At 36.6% G+C, this 21,008-nt stretch overlaps 1 protein-coding gene across 15 annotated transcripts in view; it reads right to left on the bottom strand.

Annotated features, from left to right (window-relative positions):
* The window catches only part of LOC147379261 (uncharacterized), a 175,036-nt gene extending 173,531 nt beyond the window's left edge, over positions 1 to 1,505 (bottom strand). For 7 of the 15 annotated variants that reach the window (XR_015132655.1, XR_015132654.1, XR_015132653.1 and 4 more), the window contains exons 1-2: positions 1,294 to 1,427; positions 17 to 76 (exon numbers count right to left, since the gene is read on the bottom strand). Coding sequence is in view for 4 of the 15 variants with exons in the window: in XM_086316921.1 (XP_086173047.1) it covers positions 17 to 76; positions 1,294 to 1,342 (109 nt within the window). In the remaining 11 variants the exon portion in view is untranslated. Of the gene's footprint in view, positions 1 to 16; positions 77 to 1,293; positions 1,428 to 1,490 lie in introns of those variants that run through there. The other 8 variants (XR_015132666.1, XR_015132656.1, XR_015132658.1 and 5 more) reach the window with 4 other exon arrangements.
* Positions 1,506 to 21,008: the final 19,503 nt, after the last annotated feature.

The following is a 21,008-nucleotide window of genomic DNA, read 5'->3' as shown; positions in this document are numbered from 1 at the left end:
AGCACGGGATACAGACCACACTCATGCAAAGCACCTGCGCTGTCACCAGGACGCCACGGAGCTCTGTCCAGCACACCTAGAGGGAAATTTAGAGAGGAGGGGTTTACATTAGAAAATTTAAAAAGGTTTCAAATCAATGAATTCAGCTTCCTTCTTAAAAAATAAGTAAATAAAAATAAAACAGAGAAAGAAAAGCAAATAAGCCTAGCAAGAGAAAGAGAGGAATAATGAATATACAGGCAGAAATCAATGAAATAGTAAACAGGAGGGGAAAAAGAGAAATTCAATGAAATCCAAGACTAGCTCTTGGAAGCAATCAATAAAATTGAAAAATCTCTGGTCAGACTAACCAAGAAAAAAAAAGAGAGAAGACAAAATTACAGTTTTAGGAGTAAAAGCAGAGAGAGAGAGAGTGTGTGTGTGGGTGTGTACCTGTATGCATGCTAAGGCACTTCAGTTGTGTTCGACTCTGCAACCGTATGGAGGTCACTACAAATTCTACAGATAATAAAGGATATGAGGTAATACACAGCTGTATTTAAATACATTCAATGACCAGCAAAACTCACTCAAAAAAATGGATATACGATGTAAACTATGTACAAATATATTTCTCAGGTTCTTGAACTCATAGTTCTTTCCATATCTACTTCTAAATTCTAAATTCTTTCAGATATATTTTAAATAACAGAAACAGAAATAAGACAACGTGATTCTGGATAAATAAAAAATGCTAATCAAAAAACAATGATTTTATGAAATAAATGCACAATGTCAAAGGCAGATATTAAATTCAAGACACATGGGGCTTCTAAATAGGAAGTCTTTGAATAACTATAAAACAACACATTTATGTAAGGATAGAGTAACTGATTTGCAGTCCTGGGAAGAGCAGACAGGAATAAATCATATCAAGAATGTAAGCATTTTCTTGGAGAAGAACACAATTTACTAGATATATTGCTGGGAAAGTAAGTTCTCCTGAGGTGGCTGCACTAATGTTCATTTATCCAAACAATTAAAATAAATTTTAAACTATTTTTAAGAAAATTATTTTCAAAGCAAAAACTCATTAAGCATACTAGTTTCATGTTGTTGCACTGGAATAATCTGCCACAAATTTAATGCCTTAAAACAACATACATATTTTCTCTTACAGTTCTGGAAGCTAGAAGTCTGAAGTCAGCTTTACTGGGTCAAAGTCAAGGTGCTGACAAATTGCATTTCCTTCTGAAGGCTGTAAGGGACAATCCATTTCTTTGTTTTTTCAGCTTCTGGAAGTCATCTACATACCTTGGCTGGTGACTCCTTCCCTCACACCACTCCAGCTTCTTACTTCCATCACCTGTTTCCTACTTCTGACCTTCCTGCACCCCTCTTATAAGACTCATATGATTATACGTATGGCCCATTGAGATTATCCAGGATGGCTAGGAATTGAGTTATGTCCCCCCAAATTCACATGTCAATTGAGTTCTCAACCCTCATACCTTAGAACATGACTTTATTTAGAAATCAGGCCACTGAATCATTAAGGTGAGATCATTAAGGGAGGCCCTAATGCAACATGATTGATGACATATTATAAAGAGAGGAACTTTGGACACAGAGACAAAACACCCTGAGCACAGGGAAAACACCATGTGAAGATCAAGGAAATGATTGGGGTGATGCTTCTTCAAATCATGGGACACCTGATTGCCAGCAAACCACCAGAAGCTAGCGAGGAAGCATGGGACAGATTATGCCTCACAGTCCACAGAAGGAACCAATTCTGCCAACACCTTAATCTCCAACTGCCAGACTTCAGGACTCTGAGACAAAGAACATCTGTTTTTAAGAAACCCAGTTTGTGGTACTTTGTTACATTAGCCTTAGAAAACTAATACAACAATAATTTCCCATTTCAAATCCTTAATCATATTTGCAAATTATTTTGCCATATATGGTAACATTCATAAATTCCAGGGATTAGGGTGTAGGTATCCTTGGAGAGTCTTTATTCAGCATGCTTACTGACAGACCATTTTAAATACTGGATGATATGGGTTAAATAAAACATTCCTTTCTCTCAAGATTCACTATTTATAGCTAGAAATCCAAGTGTCAAGTGGATTATTTGCAGGGACTTCTATGGACCTGGCATTGTGCCTGATATTTTAAAGAGGAAAATGAAGCTTGAGTGAAGTACATTTTCAGTATCACAAAACTATTCCTAAAATTATCCCTTGCCAAAAACAAGTGATGCTTTGGCTTAATCTATTTTCCAGATTCACTACATTGAATGAACAAATTAATTTCAGAATAATGGGGTAACTTATTTGATTGCATTTCAGTAATAATAGTCACTTATAACTAACACTGTATCTCAATAAGTCATTCAGAATTCTGCATAGAAAGTAAAATCATTTATTGTTTTATTATATTATTACATAATTCTAGTATTCCCAGATATATACAATCTTTGCAATTGTTCATAGCGATGCTTCCTAAGGCCCATTTGTCTTCACATTCCAGGATGTCTGGCTCTAGGTGAGTGATCACACCATCATGATTATCTGGGTCATGATCTTTTTTGTACAGTTTTTCTGTGTATTCTTGCCACCTCTTCTTAATGTTCTGCTTCTGTTAGGTCCGTACCATTTCTGTCCTTTATCGAGCCCATCTTTGCATGAAATATTCCCTTGGTATCTCTAATTTTCTTGAAGAGATCTCTAGTTTTTCTCATTCTGTTGTTTTCCTCTATTTCTTTTCATTGATCACTGAGGAAGGCTTTCTTATCTCTCCTTGATATTCTTTGGAACTTTGTATTCAGATGGGAATATCTTTCCTTTTCTCCTTTGCTTTTCACTTCTCTTCTTTTCACAGCTATTGGTAAGGCCTCCTCAGACAGCCATTTTGCTTTTTTGCATTTCTTTTCCATGGGGATGGTCTTGATTCCTGCCTCTGTACAATGTCATGAACCTCTGTCCATAGTTCATCAGGTACTCTATCTATCAGATCTAGTCCATTAAATCTATTTCTCACTTCCTCTGTACAATCATAAGGGATTTGATTTAGGTCATACCTGAATGGTCTAGTGGTTTTCCCTACTTTCTTCAATTTCAGTCTGAATTTGGCAATAAGGAGTTCATGATATGAGCCACAGTCATCTCCTGGTCTTGTTTTTGCTGACTGTATAGAGCTTTTCCATTTTTGGACGCAAAGAATATAATCAATCTGATTTCAGTGTTGATCATCTGGTGATGTCCATGACCAGTGAAATCTTCTACAAAAAATTTGTGCTTGATTTCATGTACTCCCCCTTTACCAAAATCACATATATGCTGTCCTTCCCCCTGCCTTTTTGGAGCAGTTTCTCAGAGCTATCTGAAGTGCTGTTTCCCTGGCTGCAGTCCTCATTTTCCCCAAACAAAACTTAACTTGCAGCTCTGACATTGTGAATTTTTTTTAAGTCAACAGAGATATATGCCTAAAGGTAGGTTTATTTCTACTTCTCTGCCAGACCTGCATCCCTAAAAACAGCTTCAATTTTGCCCCTGACCTATTGAAAAGTCAGTGCTTCTTCAGAGGTAGAGTACAAGACGGACTCAGACAGAACCTAGTGATCTGACAAGAGGCCCATCAGCAGGTGAAGGGAGTATAGATTTCCCTTCATTCCCCATATGGACTTTAAGCTAAGAAGTTATTTTGTTCCTCAGTGAGGAAGAAACATATATTCAAGTCAGAATTTCTCACATTTAAAATTCAGGTTTCCTCTGAGTAAAAATAAAAATCTTGTACTACTGTTAATGATATCTGAATTCTTCAGAAATCAGTACTGTGGAGCCCTATACCAAGGTCACAGGAAAAAAATCACCAGAATTAACCAAGCCCCATAGCAACTGTTGCCATGAGCTTCCAAATCTAAATGAGCCAGTTCTTCAACTCCATATTAGGTAAAATACCCTGTTACCCACCCTATAGCATTCTACCAATCACCTAATGCTACCCTTCCAGCAGGAATTTCCTCTGTCTTGAGGCTATAAAAATTGGTGACTAGCCCTAGACTCTCCCTTGGGCTGGCCTGCTGTTCTAACAGCATATCCCACTCTAATAAATTCTATTCTCTCATTCTGCCTCATGTCTGGAAATTCTTTTCCAATACACACACAGACCAAGGCATGTACCAAAATCAATGCAAAGATAATTTTCAAAAGTAACACAGCATATCTTTAATTTTGAATATGAAGATTTTAACTGGCTGATTAAACTCTGAATAATGGAGCACAGCCTTACCTTAACTGATATCAAAACCAAGTCTATTGTGCTTCAGTTTGTAAATGATCTCAGTGTCAGTGGCATGTTAACAAACCTAGTTGGGTAATTTGAATATGCAATTTAAAATGAGGCTTGTACTCCAGGTTGTCTTCAAGTTGCTTCCCTAAGGGAATGCAAACAGGGAGGAAACAGGGCTGGAAGTGAACTTCCTCATCCTCACCGAGAACCACAGCCCTATATTATTTGTTATTATATTATTATTAGTCCATACTATTATTATTAAAGATAACATACATATTATTATCTTTTGCATTTAGCAAATGATATATTAATATGTTTAGTTTGTGTTGTGTTTGGAGCTAGTTATTCTCAAATACAGTATATTGTTCAATAAGCAAATCAATCAGTGGGATGCTTCCATGTTTCTGTAGCAGTTGGAGATGGCTGGCATCTCCTCTGATTGGTCAGTGCCCAGTCTGGAACGGTCAGTGCTTTATCAAAATGCTGTTAAATATTTTTAAAGTTGTCTTTGCCCAGAATATTTAGGCAGATCAATGAAGCTTAAAATAAAGAATAGAAATAATTCAAAATTTGTACAGGAATTTTGAAAATGGTAAAAGTGACATTTAAAAACCATGTGGCTAGATGAACTATTGAATATGTACTGCTGAGGCAAATGATCTGTCTTTTTAAAAATAAAACAGTGAAACTAAATATTGCTTATGGCTTACAAAACTCCACACAAATAAATACTTCTACTGTGAACAATGAAACTAACTATTAGGGGAAACAAGAACTGAAACCACCCACCCTGGCCAGGTACCATAGTAACCATTTGCATGAGCTATTTTACAACAAGAGGTCCTGGTAAGAAACAGGGAACTAACAAGCCACCACCAACTGGAAACGTTTAGGAAAGGTCAAAAGAAGAGGCCACGTGTCCCACCACCTCCCAGAATCCTCCACACTAGAATCCTTCTTGGCTGAGAGATGTGTGCATCACTAGGAATGATGCTGAGACAGAATAATTGGCCAGAGATAACCCAGAAACCAATCACATCACCTTAAAAACCTGAGACTGCGAGCCACCTGGCAGAGCAGTCCTTTTGGGTTCCCTTAACCTCTGCCTCTCCACCTGGGTACCCTTTCCCAATAAAGTCTCTTAATTTTTCAGCACGTGTGTCTCCTCAGACAATTCGTTTCCCAGTGTTAGACAACAGTCCCCTGTCAGGCCTTGGAAGGGGTCCTCCTTCCTGAAACAAAACAATAAATGTACACCAGAGGAAAGGATGATACATCTTATTAATAATCTCAGGGCTAGATAAGGCTAATCTAAGTTTATCACAGACTGCTGCTGCTAAGTCACTTCAGTCATGTACAACTCTGTGCGACCCCATAGATGGCAGCCCTAGGATTCTCCAGGCAAGAACACTGGAGTGGGTTGCCATTTCCTCTCCAATTTATCACAGACTACAGAAGCTATAAAAGAAAATATCAAGTCTGACTAAATTTTTTTCATAAAGAAAAATAAAATACTACATACAAAGACAGAAGAAAATTTATTAAATGTTTGGACTAATACTAAAATAAAAATAGCATCTGCAAATCAAAATTGAATAAAATTATAAAGACAAATAACCTGGTGTACACAATATAAAAAGGAAATGGAGAAACTAAAATTAACAATAGTTATATTGGAAAATTGTTAGATTTCAAATAATTATTCTTTTGTCATGACAAGTTTAAAGAGAGACATTATTGGAAAATGTGTGGTAGATATTTTTTAAAACTTTTGGAAGTGTGTTAATTTTTCAGAGGTCAATTTGGACATGTTTATCAAAATTTTAAATGCTTAACCCAGCTTTTTCCATTTTAAAAAAATAAATAATAAGAAAAAAAATAAAAATTTCTGGAAGATATTCTGCAACAGGCATGTATGTATGCACACATACACACAGTTGTTTGTGGAAGGGAACATGAAAGAAGCCTAAGTGTCAGTGAACTAGGGACTAGTTAAATAAGTCATGATAAATCAATGTAATATTTTATTTTGTTGCCAAGAGAAAGAATAGGTAATCTGTATATATTTTCAGAAAAGGTAATAAAAATAATTTAGGTGGAAGACAAAAACAAATAATTAATGTTGCATGATCCATTTTTAGTAAAAATATGTTTACATGTATATATTGTTAACAGTGGAAGATTCAATATTTTTACTTTATTCATGACCCTGTTTTATGACATATTTGTTTATAAAAACTGAGAGTAACTTCTATTTTAAAAATTCTTTAAATTTTTTTAAAGACTATAAGATCTAGCAACACACTGGTCTTTATTCAAATCCTATTTCCCACACAGATTAACTATGAAACCTTTGACAAATTACTTATTTCTAAGTTTCTTTGGAGTTTGGAGGAGTTTGGGGGAGGATGAAATGTAATAATATACTTAAAGTGCTTATCCTAGATCCTGACATAAAGTATTCAAAAAATGATAGCTGTTATTATACTGTTATCACCAATTCCATGTTGCTGCTATAAAATCTAAAGGTAGAAATATTATTCCAAGTTTTCTATAAGCAAATAAATGAACAGAGGAACCCAAATTACAATTGCAGTTAATATTTTGAGACACTAAACAATATCTGTATGGTTTATTGGATAGTTTCTTAACTAAGCTTATTTCTAATGAGTTTCTCTCCATATTCTTAACAGATTTGAGGTAGACTTTATAAAATCATTAAATTTTTAAATAATTATCCATTATCTAGGGAACTGAAATAGGCAAACTAAAGAATTATGACAACAAAAGTTTTCATTTCATTCACACTGAAATTGTTTAAATTTACTATGTGATCAGTTGTTCAGTTGTGTCTGACTTTTTGTGACCTCATGTACTGTAGCCCGGCTCCTCTATCCATGGGATTTTCCAGGCAAGAATACTGAAGTGGGTTGCATTTCCTTCTCTAAATTTGCTATAAAGAAATAAATCACTAGATAATGGCCAACTCTGTTTTACTTTTGGATGAATTGAAACAATTGAAGTAGTCACTAGCTATATTGGCACACAAAGAAACAAAGTAAGATTCTCTCTCAACATCTATATCTAAGATACTACTTATTAAAATTGTTGAAAATAATTTCTATAAAAAGGAAGTTAGTATGCATTCTCTATGCCTCTTGTTACAAAAACTGATCAATCTCTAACTGCACAAACACCCTAACCAGGATTTTGGAGAAATTAAAACCCTCAAATTTTTCTCATTTGGAATTTTAAAGTTTAAGAAATTTTTGGCAAAATAAACAAGGGAATGGCTACCCACTCCAGTATTCTTGGGACTTCCCTGGTGGCCCAGACAGTAAAGAATTCACCTGCAATTCAGGAGACATGGGCTCAATCCCTGGGTTGGAGGATCCCCTGGAGAAGGCAACATCTACTCACTCCAGTATTCTTGCCTGGAGAATTCCATGGACAGAGGAGCACGGAGGGCTAGAGTCCATGGGATTGCAAAGAGTTGGACACGACTGAGCAACTAACACTTTCACTTTGGCAAAATAAACACTTTCCCTGATGGAAAAAAGCTGTTTTAAATTCCATCCCTGTCCCATTATGCTGCTAAAATACCTATGAATTTCAAGTGCAATATAATTGGCATTATAATAAATGATCTAGCAAAGTGTTATGGAACAGTAAAGAACACAGAGATATTATGTTCCATTGTTACTATGAATAGAACCACTCAGACACCAATTAACATCCCATTGCTATGATTACTTGTTATTGTTCTTGTTGCTCCAATCAAACTCACATATTTTTAGTTCATATTTTGATTCAAAAAGTTACGCTATAAAAGATTTACCATGAATGGAAACAAATGTGAAATAAACAAAGCTAATCAAGTTTATAACCAGCGAGAATAATAGGAAAGGAAAATTAAATTTCTTTGCTTCAAGGAAAATCTTTTAGGAAACACTTGTTGAATAAACATTAAAGAAAGTTTCTACATGTTTCCTTACAGAATTGATACCTGGCTTATATTTTTCATACGTATTTCCTTTAATTTTTAATATATCCCAACTACTGTCTTCATATTGTCTTAATATTGTGTGTTGGTGGTTGGAGGGAGGGAAAAAATACATTTACCAAATATTTAAATAGAGCTCTTAATGTTTAAAGCATGTAGTGATAAGATAATACCACTTATCAGTGGCAAATAAGTTTCAAAAGCAAGCAAAGTGACAATTTATGTGTAACACAAAGAAACACTGAAAATTTTGGTGGCACAGTAACATTAAATAAACAATGTCTTGACATTCATGACATTATAATGATTTAATCTAAAGAGTTATGTCTTTTAAAGATATTATTTTTAATATATCTCTGCTATTCCCCACACTCTAAAATATGCGGTAGGAATTATTTTCTATGCAAGTATTTCAGATCCTTTTGGAACTGGATTTGAACTTTGAAATGCATCCGTGATGATTTATTGATTACTTTTAAGTCCTATGTAAGAAAAAAAAGATGATTAAGTGGAAGTTTGTCTCCAGTAACAATTTTTTGGTACCCCAGCTGACAAGTTTACACATTTCAGCTTTTAGAATGTTTGCGGGCATCCCCAGGATGCCTCTCCAGAGTGGAGGAGAGTTTAGACTGACTCTAGGGTATTAGCACATGATGAAGGTAATATGTTTCCTGAGCTGAGGCTCACAAACAAAGCAGTTAAATCCCCATCACAAATGGCCAAATTGGGACTCATTACACTTTTCATAGGCCTGAATCTTTTTGTTTCTGAGTCTCTTAAACATTTATATAGGGCAATGAAATTTTCACAGAATCGGAGCCAGTTCTTTTAATGAAGAATGAGATACATTGCTTTGAAAAGTACAGTTTTCTTCTAAAAGTAGGAATATAATTTGAGGAGTAAACAACGAAGGGAGGAATGAAGAATTGACACTGCCTCCTCTGCTCCTGGTTACAGCAGGGACTTTCCTCTTGAAACGCTGCTTATTTTGCCAAAGTTTTCATTTACTTATCAATTTTACACACTAAAGCCTACTGTATGCAGGCTTTGTGTGAAGAGTTGAGATAAGAAAGTGAGTATGACATGATATCAACTTACGAGGAGTTTAGCCTAACAGAAGAGAATAAATATAAGCATTGTTAATAACAATATTATAAATATTGCCATAAGATTATATTGTAGATGTGCTGGACAGGGAGGCCTGGCGTGCTGCGATTCATGGGGTCGCAAAGAGTCGGACACGACTGAGCGACTGATCTGATCTGATCTGATCTGATTGTTATAAAACAGTGTGATAGGATCTATAAAAAATAAGTAAAATGTACCTAACATTGTGGGGAGAGAGATAAATGGGCTGTTCAGTATTTAGACTGGGATGAATGGGAAGGCTGAGACAGAAGGAGGTGAAAATTTCCAGGTATAAAAGATGAGTTTTTTTCTGAAATTGGTTTTAAAGTTTGACATACTATGTGCAGCAAACATAATTTTCTAAGTGGGTACTAATGCTATGACCTTTCCTATCTAATTTCCAACTTACTAGGCCAAAAGCCTACCTCTAAATGGGAAAAGAAATGCCTACAGAAACATCAAAACAAAGATGTTAAACTTTTAATAAATTAAAAATAATGTAAAATTGTAGATACATATTCATTATATATCATCTTTATAGACAGATCCATAGAGATAGTGAGAAAGAAAAAATGAAACTAGGAGAAAAAGAAAGAGAAGAAGGAGAAAGAGATAAATTTAGGAAGCCCTACTGGAAACTGAGTTGTCAGAGCTGGAAATGAATTCTGTCCAGTCAGTGATGAGTCTCTATAGTAGAGTATGTGCATTATGCTAACAGTGCTCTAAGGTCAAGAGCTATACTAACTCTGATAAACTTAAGTTGGATGTTTAAAGCAGAGCTAAAAACTATTACTTATTGAAAACTTACATGCAAACTCTCTTGCAAAAATATCCTACATATGGTATCTTATTTAATCCTCAAAAATCCTTATGAAACAAGTTGTATTCTTTTACAAAAAATGATATGGAAAGCCTCAGTTACTTGCCCTAAGATAAAATGAATTATTAAGGGTAAGGAATCAGAGGTGATTTAAAAAGAAGGTACTACATCATGGGAAAGCACAGCTCATGCAAGGGACAGCAAAGTTTGTATAACTAGAACTTAGAATCTAGGACTGAAGAGGAATAAAAGGGAAATTGGGGAGGGGATATTCTGTAAACAACCTTGCATTTCATGCCAAGAAGTTTTGACTTCAGAATCTATTCGAAAACTTGTGCTCATCTAGGTCAGAATACAGGGTCTACCAAAATGAACTTTTTATCTGCTTAATGTCATGAACATGAATCTACCTAATCATCAGATTCTTCTTCTTCTATTGTCTACTATCTCATTAGTTCCTTCCCTCTTCTACATTCCAGACTAATCTGGTAGTTTAAGACTATCATTTTACCTGGATTCTGTAACCTTTTTCAGATAGAAAATGTTAACTTAATATTGCAGACAAAATTGGGAACTACTGTTCTATATGCACCCAATATTTCTTTCTCTAGTTACTAAAGACCAAATGTTTCTTGTCCTAAAGGCAATCTTTCACTTTCTTCTTTTTATTTCATCCTCATTTGCCTATATTGTCACCCAGCTTATTTAACTTCTATGCAGAGTACATCATGAGAAACGCTGGACTGGAAGAAGCACAAGCTGGAATCAAGATTGCTGGGAGAAATATCAATAACCTCAGATATGCAGATGACACCACCCTTATGGCAGAAAGTGAAGAGGAACTAAAAAGCCTCTTGATGAAAGTGAAAGTGGAGAGTGAAAAAGTTGGCTTAAAGCTCAACATTCAGAAAATGAAGATCATGGCATCCAGTCCCATCACTTCATGGGAAATATTTGGGGAAACAGTGGAAACAGTGTCAGACTTTATTTTGGGGGGCTCCAAAATCACTGCAGATGGTGACTGCAGCCATGAAATTAAAAGATGCTTACTCCTTGGAAGGAAAGTTATGACCAACCTAGATAGCATATTCAAAAGCAGAGACATTACTTTGCCAACAAAGGTCCATCTAGTCAAGGCTATGGTTTTTCCTGTGGTCATGTATGGATGTGAAAGTTGGACTGTGAAGAAGGCTGAGTGCTGAAGAATTGATGCTTTTAAACTGTGGTGTTGGAGAAGACTCTTGAGAGTCCCTTGGACTGCAAGGAGATCCAACCAGTCCATTCTCAAGGAGATCAGCCCTGGGATTTCTTTGGAGGGAATGATGCTGAAGCTGAAACTCCAGTACTTTGGCCACCTCATGCGAAGAGTTGACTCATTGGAAAAGACTCTAATGCTGGGAGGGATTGGGGGCAGGAGGAGAAGGGGATGACAGAGGATGAGATGGCTGGATGGCATCACTGACTCAATGGACGTGAGTCTGAGTGAACTCTGGGAGTTGGTGATGGACAGGGAGGCCTGGTGTGCTGCGATTCATGGGGTCACAAAGAGTCGGACACGACTGAGCGACCGAACTGAACTGAAGGAAATGTATATTATTGATGAGTCTATTAAACATACTTTCTTTGGTATACACACGCTTGTTTTCATCTACTCAAGATCCCAATTTAAATATCACTCATTAAACCCCTCATAATCCCAACTCCAGTACTCTTGCCTGGAAAATCCCATGGACAGAGGAGCCTGGTGGGCTGCAGTCCATGGGGTCGCTAAGAGTCTGACAGGACTGAGCGACTTCACTTTCATTTTTCACTTTCATACATTGGAGAAGGAAACGGCAACCCACTCCAGTGTTCTTGCCTGGAGAATCCCAGGGACGGGAGAGCCTGGTGGGCTACCGTGTATGGGATCGCACAGAGTCGGACACGACTGAAGCGACTTAGCAGCAGCAGCAGCAGCAGCCCTATTTCAGGACCAAACCTAAACCCTTCTCACAAAACTTTTTAAGAGTTTTGCCTTGGTTTTCTCATAGTCCACTTCCCAACTCCCGCAAGTCTTGCTTCTACTCCTGTATATCTATTGCCTTAGATTGTAAATTATACCCAGTGGACATAGTTCATTATTTATCTAATTTAAACTCTTGGAAGCATCATCCACTACTGACCTCTCTTTTCTTTTTGAAATACTCTCTACTCAATTCCTCTGGCACTATAAACTCCTAGTTTTCTTTGCACCTCCATGATGGCTTTTTCTGTCTCCTTATATCATCCTTCTCTTGGAATTCCACAGTGCTCTCTTTTCTTTTATCCTCTATTATCATTCCCTGGGCATTTTCAACCATGCCCATGACTTCAATTATGATCTATACTGCAGCAAGCTGTTATCTTCAATATACATTTCACCACTGTGTTTCAGACATATTCAGTTCCCTCCTTGACATTTCATAGAATTTTGAATGCACCACAAACATATGTCCAAAAATTCACTCGATAGTTTTTCTTTAATTTTACCACTTCAGTAATTTGCATGATCACTTATCCAGTTATTTAAGACAAAAACCTAATACCCAAGCAAGGGATAGACCATACATGACTCCATTCACAGTCAAGAGAAATGTGAAAAAAGAAAAAAAAATATATATATATATAATGATGCAGTATTAAAACATGTGTGTATAAAATTAACTGCATTACATACTGCATTACTGTAATAATTTCATAGTCACCTTCTGCTCCTATTGGGGTAAGCACAAATGTTGCAACTATCCATTTAAAATGCTGTGTGGCTCTGATCTTTTCCATGTGAGCACATCATCTCTTCGATAAATTGCTTATCTTAGTACAAAGTGATCTCTTGTAGTTCTTATGTATTTCTCACAATCTTTAGTGCAATACTGTGAACCTTAAATAATATCATGGGATTTATATGACATACCACTAGCGATGCTGAAAGTTCTCCCAAGAAGCAGAGAAAAGTCATGACTTAATAAGAAATAGTTGAATTGCTTGATATATACCATAGATTGAGGTCTGCGGCTGCAGATGCCCTCCATTTCAGGATAAATGAACCCAACATAGGGATGACTGTTAAAAAAAAAAAAAAAATCATGAAGCCATCACTGTAGCTATACCAGCAGGCACAAAAACCTTGCACTTTTTTGTGAAATACCTTTTTATCATCTTATTGAAAATGCAACTTTTATGTGGGTGCAGGATTGCTATAAGAAAGGCATACCCATAGACACTAATATGATTCAAGGGAAAAGGAAGTCATTATATGACAACTTCAAGCAAAAGGAAGGTAAAAGATCTAAATCTGGAGAATTTAATGTCAGCAGAGGATGGTTTGATAATTTTAGAAAGAGGTTGGGCTTTAAAAATATCAAGATAAGAGGAGAAGCAGATTCTGCCAACCAAGTGGCAGCAGACATGTTCCCAGATGCCATGAAGAAAATTGTTAAGAAAAAAGGATATCTGCCCAGACAGGATTTTAGTGCAGAGAAAAGTACCCCATTCCGGAAAAATAATTCCACACAAACGTTTATTAGTTACAAAGAAAAGCACATACAAATTAAAGCAGGAAGGGATCAGCTAACTCTGTTTTTTACAGATGTAGTTGGGTTTATGATATGGGTCGCTCTTACCTAAAATCTGCTAAGCCATGAGACTTGAAAGGAAAAGATAAATACCAGCTGCCAGTCCTTTGGTTGTACGAGAAGGTCTGGACAGGAGAACACTTTCCTTCATTAGTTTAATTGATCATTAGTTCATCAATTCAGGAAGTACCCTGCCAGTAAGTGACTGCATTTTAGATTTGGCATGCTAACTCTTAGTTGTAGCATGTGGGATTAATTCCCTGACCAAGGATCTAATCCAGGCCCCCTGTATCGGGTATAGGGAATCTTAGCCACTGGACCACCAGGGAAGTCCCACTACTGCCTTTTAAAGTTCTTTTGATATTGGACAATGCCCCTGGCAACCCAGAATTTTACAGGTTCAACAATGAAAACATCGAAGTGGTCTGCATATCTCTAAACACAAGGTCTCTAATTCAGCCTCTAGATTAGGGGATCATAGACCCATTACATTACATAGGCTCATTACAAATGGTACCTTATGGAAAGGATTGTCATGCAAAGGAAAAGAATACAGAGAACATCGTAAAAGGATGGAAGGATTATACTACTGAAGATGTGTCCTTGTTTTAGAAAAAGTGACGAAAGCCATCAAGCTTGAAACAATAAATTTCTTCTAGATAAAACTGCATCCAGATGTTATGCATGACTTCAAGGATTTACAACAGTGCCAAACAAGGAAATCATGAAAGAGACTGTGGATACAGCAGAACAGGTACAAGAGGAAGGGTTTCAAGATACGGATCTTGGAGAAATTCAAGAGCTAACAGACATCATAGCCGAGGAATTAAAAGAAGATGACTTGATGGAGATGAGTGCTTCTAAACAAGGACCAGATGATGATGATGAAGACATAGGAGAAGCTATGCCAGAAAACAAACTGACATTAGACAACCTGGCAGAAAGATTCCAGTTATTCAAGACTGCTTCTGACTTCTTTTATGACATGCACCCTTCTGAATTATATGAGGACTGAAACTAAGGCAAATGGGGAAGAAAGATTGGGACATAGAGACATTTTAGAAAAATGTAAAGGCAAAAAGCCAGGCAGAAATTATGATGTATTTCCATAAAGTTACACCAAGTGTGCCTTTTCCCCCCTCTGCTTGCCTATCTACCTCCTTGAACTCTTCCATCTCTGCCACCCCAAAGACAGAAAGACCAACCCCTCCTCTTCCTTCATCTCAGCCTACTTAATAAAAAGATGACATCACCAGATGGTCAAAACCAAAATCATATTGATTATATTATTTGTAGCCAAAGATGGAGGGGCTCTATACAGTCAGCAAAATCAACTGGGAGCTGACTGTGGTTCAATGATGAAATCCTTAATGCCAAATTCAGACCTAAATTGAAGAAAGTAGGGAAATCCGCTAGACCATTCAGGTATGACCTAAATCAAATCCCTTATGATTATACACTTGAAGTGACAAATAGATTCAAGGGATTAGATGTGATAGAGTGCCTGAAGAACTATGGACAGGAGTTTGTGACATTGTACAGGAGGCTGTGATCAAAATCATCCCAAAGAAAAAGAAATGCAAAAGGGCAAAATGGTTGTTGGAGGAGGCCTTACAAATAGCTGAGAAGAAAACAGAAGCAAACGGCAAAGAAAGGGAAGGAAACATATATTCATCTGAATGCAGGGTTCCAAAGAATACCTGTGGCAGATTCATTTTGATATTTGGCAAAACTAATACAATTATGTAAAGTTTAAAAATAAAATTAAATTAAATTAAAAAAAAACAAAGAATAGTAAGGAGAGACAAGAAAACCTTCCTCAGTGATCAGTGCAAAGAAATAGAGGAAAACAATACAATGCGAAAGACTAGAGATCTCTTCAAGAAAATTAGATACCAAGGGAACATTTCATGCAAAGATAAGCACAATAAAGGACAGAAGTGGTATGGACCTAACAGAAGCAGAATCTATTAAGAAGAGGTGGCATGAATACACAGAAGTACTATACAAAAAAAGATCTTCATGACACAGATAACCATGATGGTGTGATCACTCACCTAGAGCCAGACATCCTGGAATGTTAAGTCCAGTGGGGCTTAGGAAGTGCCACTATGAATAAAGCTGGCGGAGGTGATGGGATTCCAGTTGAGCTATTTCAAATCCTAAAAGATGATGCTGTGAAAGTGCTGCATGGAATATGCCAGCAGATTTGGAAAACTCAGCAATGGCCACAGGATTGGAAAAGGTCAGTTTTCATTTCAATCCCAGATCACACCACCTTTATGGCAGAAAGCGAAGAACTAAAGAGCCTCTTGATGAAAGTGAAAGAGGAGAGTGAAAAACCTGTCTTAAAATTCAACATTCCAAAAAGTAAGATCATGGCATCCGGTCCCATCACTTTATGTCAAATCAATGGGGAAACAATGGAAACAGTGAGAGACTTTATTTTCTTGGGCTCCAAAATCACTGCAGATGGTTACAGCAGCTATGTAATTAAAAGACACTTGCTCCTTGAAAAGAAAAGCTATGACAAACCTATATAGCCTATTAAAAAGCAGAGACATGACTTTGCCAATAAAAGTCATCTAGTCATAGCTATGGCTTTTCCAGTAGTCACATATGGATGGGAGATTTGGACCATAAGGAAAGCTGAGCACCAAAGAATTGATGCTCTTGAACTATGGTGTTGGAGAAGACTCTTGAGAGTCTCCTGGACTGCAAGGAGATCAATCAAGTCAATCCTAAAGGAAATCAGTCCTGAATATTCATTGGAAGGACTGATGCTGAAGATGAAGCTCCAATACTTTGGCCACCTGATGCGAAAAATTGACTTCTTAAAAAAAACGTGATGCTGGGAAAGACTGAAAGCAGAAGAAGGGGACGACAGAGTATGAGATGGTTGGATAGTATCACCAACTTGATGGACATGAGTTTTAGCAAGCTCCAGAGTTGGTGAAGGACAGGGAAGCCTGCATCCTGCAGTCTATGGGGTCGCAAAGAGTTGGACACAACTGAGCAACTGATCTGAACTATGAGATATACGAGACACATCACAAATACTTAATATTAATGTCTCTAACTTTTCTCCAGAGCAAGAGGAAAGACAAACATTAAACAGAAGTAGAGTAGTGGCTAATAATTGATGGAAGCTATCAACTCACAGATTCAAGATATATAAAACCCCTAAGCTGGATGCTGCTGCTGCTGCTAAGTCACTTTAGTCGTGTCCGACTCTGTGTGATCACATAGACGGCAGCCCACCAGGCTCCCCCGTCCCTGGGATTCTCCAGGCAAGAACACTGGAGTGGGTTGCCATTTCCTTCTCCAATGCATGAAAGTGAAAAGTGAAAGTGAAGTTGCTCAGTTGTGCCCAACTCTTAGCAACCCCCTGGACTGCAGCCTGCCAGGATCCTCCATCCATGGGATTTTCCAGGCAAGAGTACTGGAGTGGGGTGCCACTGCCTTCTCCAGAGCTGGATAAACACATGCAAACCATAAATAGGCTAATCATCATACCATTCTAAAACAATGGGAAAAATGTAAAAGCAGAGAGAAGAGACTCACCACCTTGAATGACAAGAATAAAATAGATGGCTCACTTCTTATAAGAAATTATGTAAGTCAGAAAACAACTAAATTTATTTTAAAGAGCAAAAGGGAAAAGATTAATCTATTCTCAGTGAAAATACAATTCAAAATGCAGGGAAAATAAAAACATTATAAAAAAACAAAAACTGAGGATATTTGTTGCCCAAAAGATTGGAAAGTTGTTCAGATCAACAGAATATATTCTCAGTTAGAAATGCAGAGATGAAGAGGAAATGTTAAACTCATCAGAAAGGGTAAATATATACGAAAATATACTACCCAAAAAATGAGTACAATATATTGTGGAGTTTAAATATATGTAAAATCATAGCTCAATGGTGAAGAATCTGCCTGCTGATGCAGGAGACACAAGAGATGTGAGTTCGATCCCTGGCTCAGGAAGATCACCTGGAGTAGGAAATGGCAAACTAATCCAGTAATCTTTCCTGGAAAATCCCATGGACAGAGGAGCCTGGTGGGCTATAAGCCATGGGGATATAAAGAGTCAGACATGACTGAGTACGCATGACAATAATCATACACGCAACAATAACACAAAAGATAGGAATAGAAGTATGTTAAAAGGTTCTTGTACTCAAGCAGTATTGGGAAATAGTAAAAGTATTAGTTTGTTTTATGTGCATCTGAGACAATGACACATGTTGAAACCTCGGGTAACCACATAACGCACAGAAAGGTAACATATAATTGAAAATTCCACAGAAGGTGAAAATAAAATGATTTTATATATATATATATTCATTAACCCGAAAGAAGATGAGTTAAAAAATTAAACATATAAAAGATAATCAGATTGAATAATAAGATATTAGATTCAAATAGGCACAACTATGTAAAAATTGCATTAAAAGTAAACCCTCTATGTGAAGACTGAGGTTGTCAGATTGAGCATTAAAAAAAAAAACAAAAAACCTGCAAATTGCTATAAGATACACATTAAGTACAGTGACACACAAAGTTTAAAATTAAAGGGATGAAAGAAAACAAATGACCACATACACCTAAAGATGTAACTATCGTAACAAATTTACATCTAAAAATGTATTTATTTTAATATCAAAGTAGATTTTAAGGTCAGATATCGACCTTATTTATTGGAAATTAAGTGAGGAAATTCCTAATAATAACCTAACAAGTCAATGAAGCAGGAAGATACAAACATACAAAATCCTTGGCATACAAAAGTTGAATAATGGATTATGTTAAGAAAAAATAATAACATATATATAACCTTAAGAAAACATAGAAATGAAAAATCAGCATACAAGAAATTCATAAGTGAAAACTTCTAAATAAAAATTAGAAAATATTTTGAATTGAATTACAATATCATATGCCCAAACTATACTGCTTCCCTGGAAGCTCAGCTGGTAAAGAATCCATCTGCAATGCAGGAGACTCTGGTTCAATTCCTGGGTCATGAAGATCCCTGGAGAAAGGATAGGCTACCCACTCCAGTATTCTTGGGCTTCCCTGGTGGCTCAGCTGGTAAAGAATCCACCTGCAATGCAAGAGACCTGGGTCCAATCCCTGGGTTGGGAGGATACCCTGGAGAAGGGGATGGCTACCCACTCTAGAATTATGGCTTGAAGAATTCCATGGATGATAGTCCATGGCCTTGCAAAGAGTCGGACATGACTGAGCAACTTTTCCTTCACATGCCAAAACTATGTTGTGACACTAAACCATGCTTAGCAGGAAATCTATTGGCTTATATGTCAATTTTTTAAAAAGCAGAAAATGCAATACTATAAACTTTTAACTAAAAAAATTAGAAATACAAGAGAAAAATCAAGCTTATGAAAGTTAGAAAAAAAGAAATACTAAAGATATCAATTAATAGAAAATAGGTGTCAATAGAGAAAATTAGCAAAGCCAAAAATTGGTTATTAAAAATTTAATAAAATTGGTATCTCATAGCAGAATGGACCAAAGCATAAGACTGGAAAAACACAATTTACAAATGTTAAGAATTAAAAGAGAAGCAACTCAACATATCCTGAAGTTTTGATAAAGATAATAAAAGCACATTTTGAAAAACAATATTAATATAATCATTAATTTTAAAATATATTATTAAAAATTACAGGATAAAAATAATAATAACTTTAAATGCATTAACAATAATTGTTAAAAATTTTCCTACCAGAAAAAGGTTCACACAATATCACTAGTGATATCTTAAAAATATCAAGGAAAGAAACAATACCAGTCTCACATACACCCTTCCAGAGAACAGAAAAAAGAGAATACTTCCTAACTCTTATAAAGTGAGTATACCTTATTGACAAAACCTCAAAGGACATTCTGCTGCTGCTGCTGCTAAGTCGCGTCAGTCATGTCCGACTTTGTGCGACCCCATAGACGGCAGCCCAATAGGCTCTGCCATCCCTGGGATTCTCCAGGCAAGAACACTGGAGTGGGTTGCCATTTCCTTCTCCAATGCATTAAAGTGAAAAGTGAGAGTGAAGTCACTCGGTCGTGTCTGACTCTCAGTGACCCCATGGACTGTAGCCTACCAGGCTGCTCTGTCCATGGGATTCTCCAGACAAGAGTACTGGAGTGGGGTGCCATTGCCTTCTCCACAAAGGACATTATAAGAAAGAATATTTAAAGATTCACTCCTCCAAGAAATACATCTGTAAAAGACTTTAAAATCAACAAAAATTCAAAAATTGGACCCATAATTAGTAAATGGATAATATATTAGTAGGGATTAAGGTTAGAAATATATTATTCAAAAATCAAGGAAATTCACCACAAAATTATTGGTAAAAAGAAAATCATATGATAAACTACATAAATGCATAAAAAATCTGAAACAACTTTTGATAGAGAAAATTCATAGTCAACTAGAAAAATGAATAAGAAGTATCTACAAAAATCTTATAGAAAATATTTCATTTTTCTCACAATATTAGTGATGCCTATTATCATCAATGTACTCTATGGACTAAATATTCATTGGAAGGATTGTAGCTGAAGCTCCAATACTCTGGCCACCTGATATGAAGAGCCAAGGAGCCTGCCATGCTACTGTTTATGAGGTCACAACAGTTGGACATTACTTAGTGACTGAACAACAACTGTATGACCTAGATGGTGAAAAAAGTAAGGATGGAGGAAAGGAAGGGAAGGAGGGAGGGAGGAAGAAAGAAAGGGACAGTGTAAACATTGGTGAAGAAAAAATAAAGCTGTCATTATTAGTAAATGATATGATTACATACTTAGAAACTTAAAAGAATTCACAAGTCATCAGAATTTATAAATAGGTTAAGCACTACTAGGCTTCCCTGGTGGCTCAGACGGTAAAGCGTCTGCCTGCAATGTGGGAGACCCGGGTTCAATCCCTGGGTTGGGAAGATCCCCTGGAGAAGGAAATGGCAACCCACTCTAGTACTCTTGCCTGGAAAATCCCATGGACTGAGAAGCCTGGTAGGCTACAGTCCATGGGGTCGCAAAGAGCCGGACACGACTGAGCAACTTCACTTAAGCACTACTACTATTGCTGCTGTTGTTCGGTTGCTCAGTCGTGTCTCTTTGCAACCCCATGGACTGTAGCCCATCAGATCCT

The sequence above is a fragment of the Bos grunniens genome, chromosome 1, assembly GCF_055505025.1.
Source record: "Bos grunniens cultivar Pamir isolate PY7600 chromosome 1, Bosgru_T2T1.0, whole genome shotgun sequence".
In the NCBI taxonomy this organism is placed as follows: domain Eukaryota; kingdom Metazoa; phylum Chordata; class Mammalia; order Artiodactyla; family Bovidae; genus Bos; species Bos grunniens.
The sequence above is the reverse complement of the archived record's forward strand: the minus strand, read 5'-3'. Positions and strand labels throughout refer to the sequence as shown.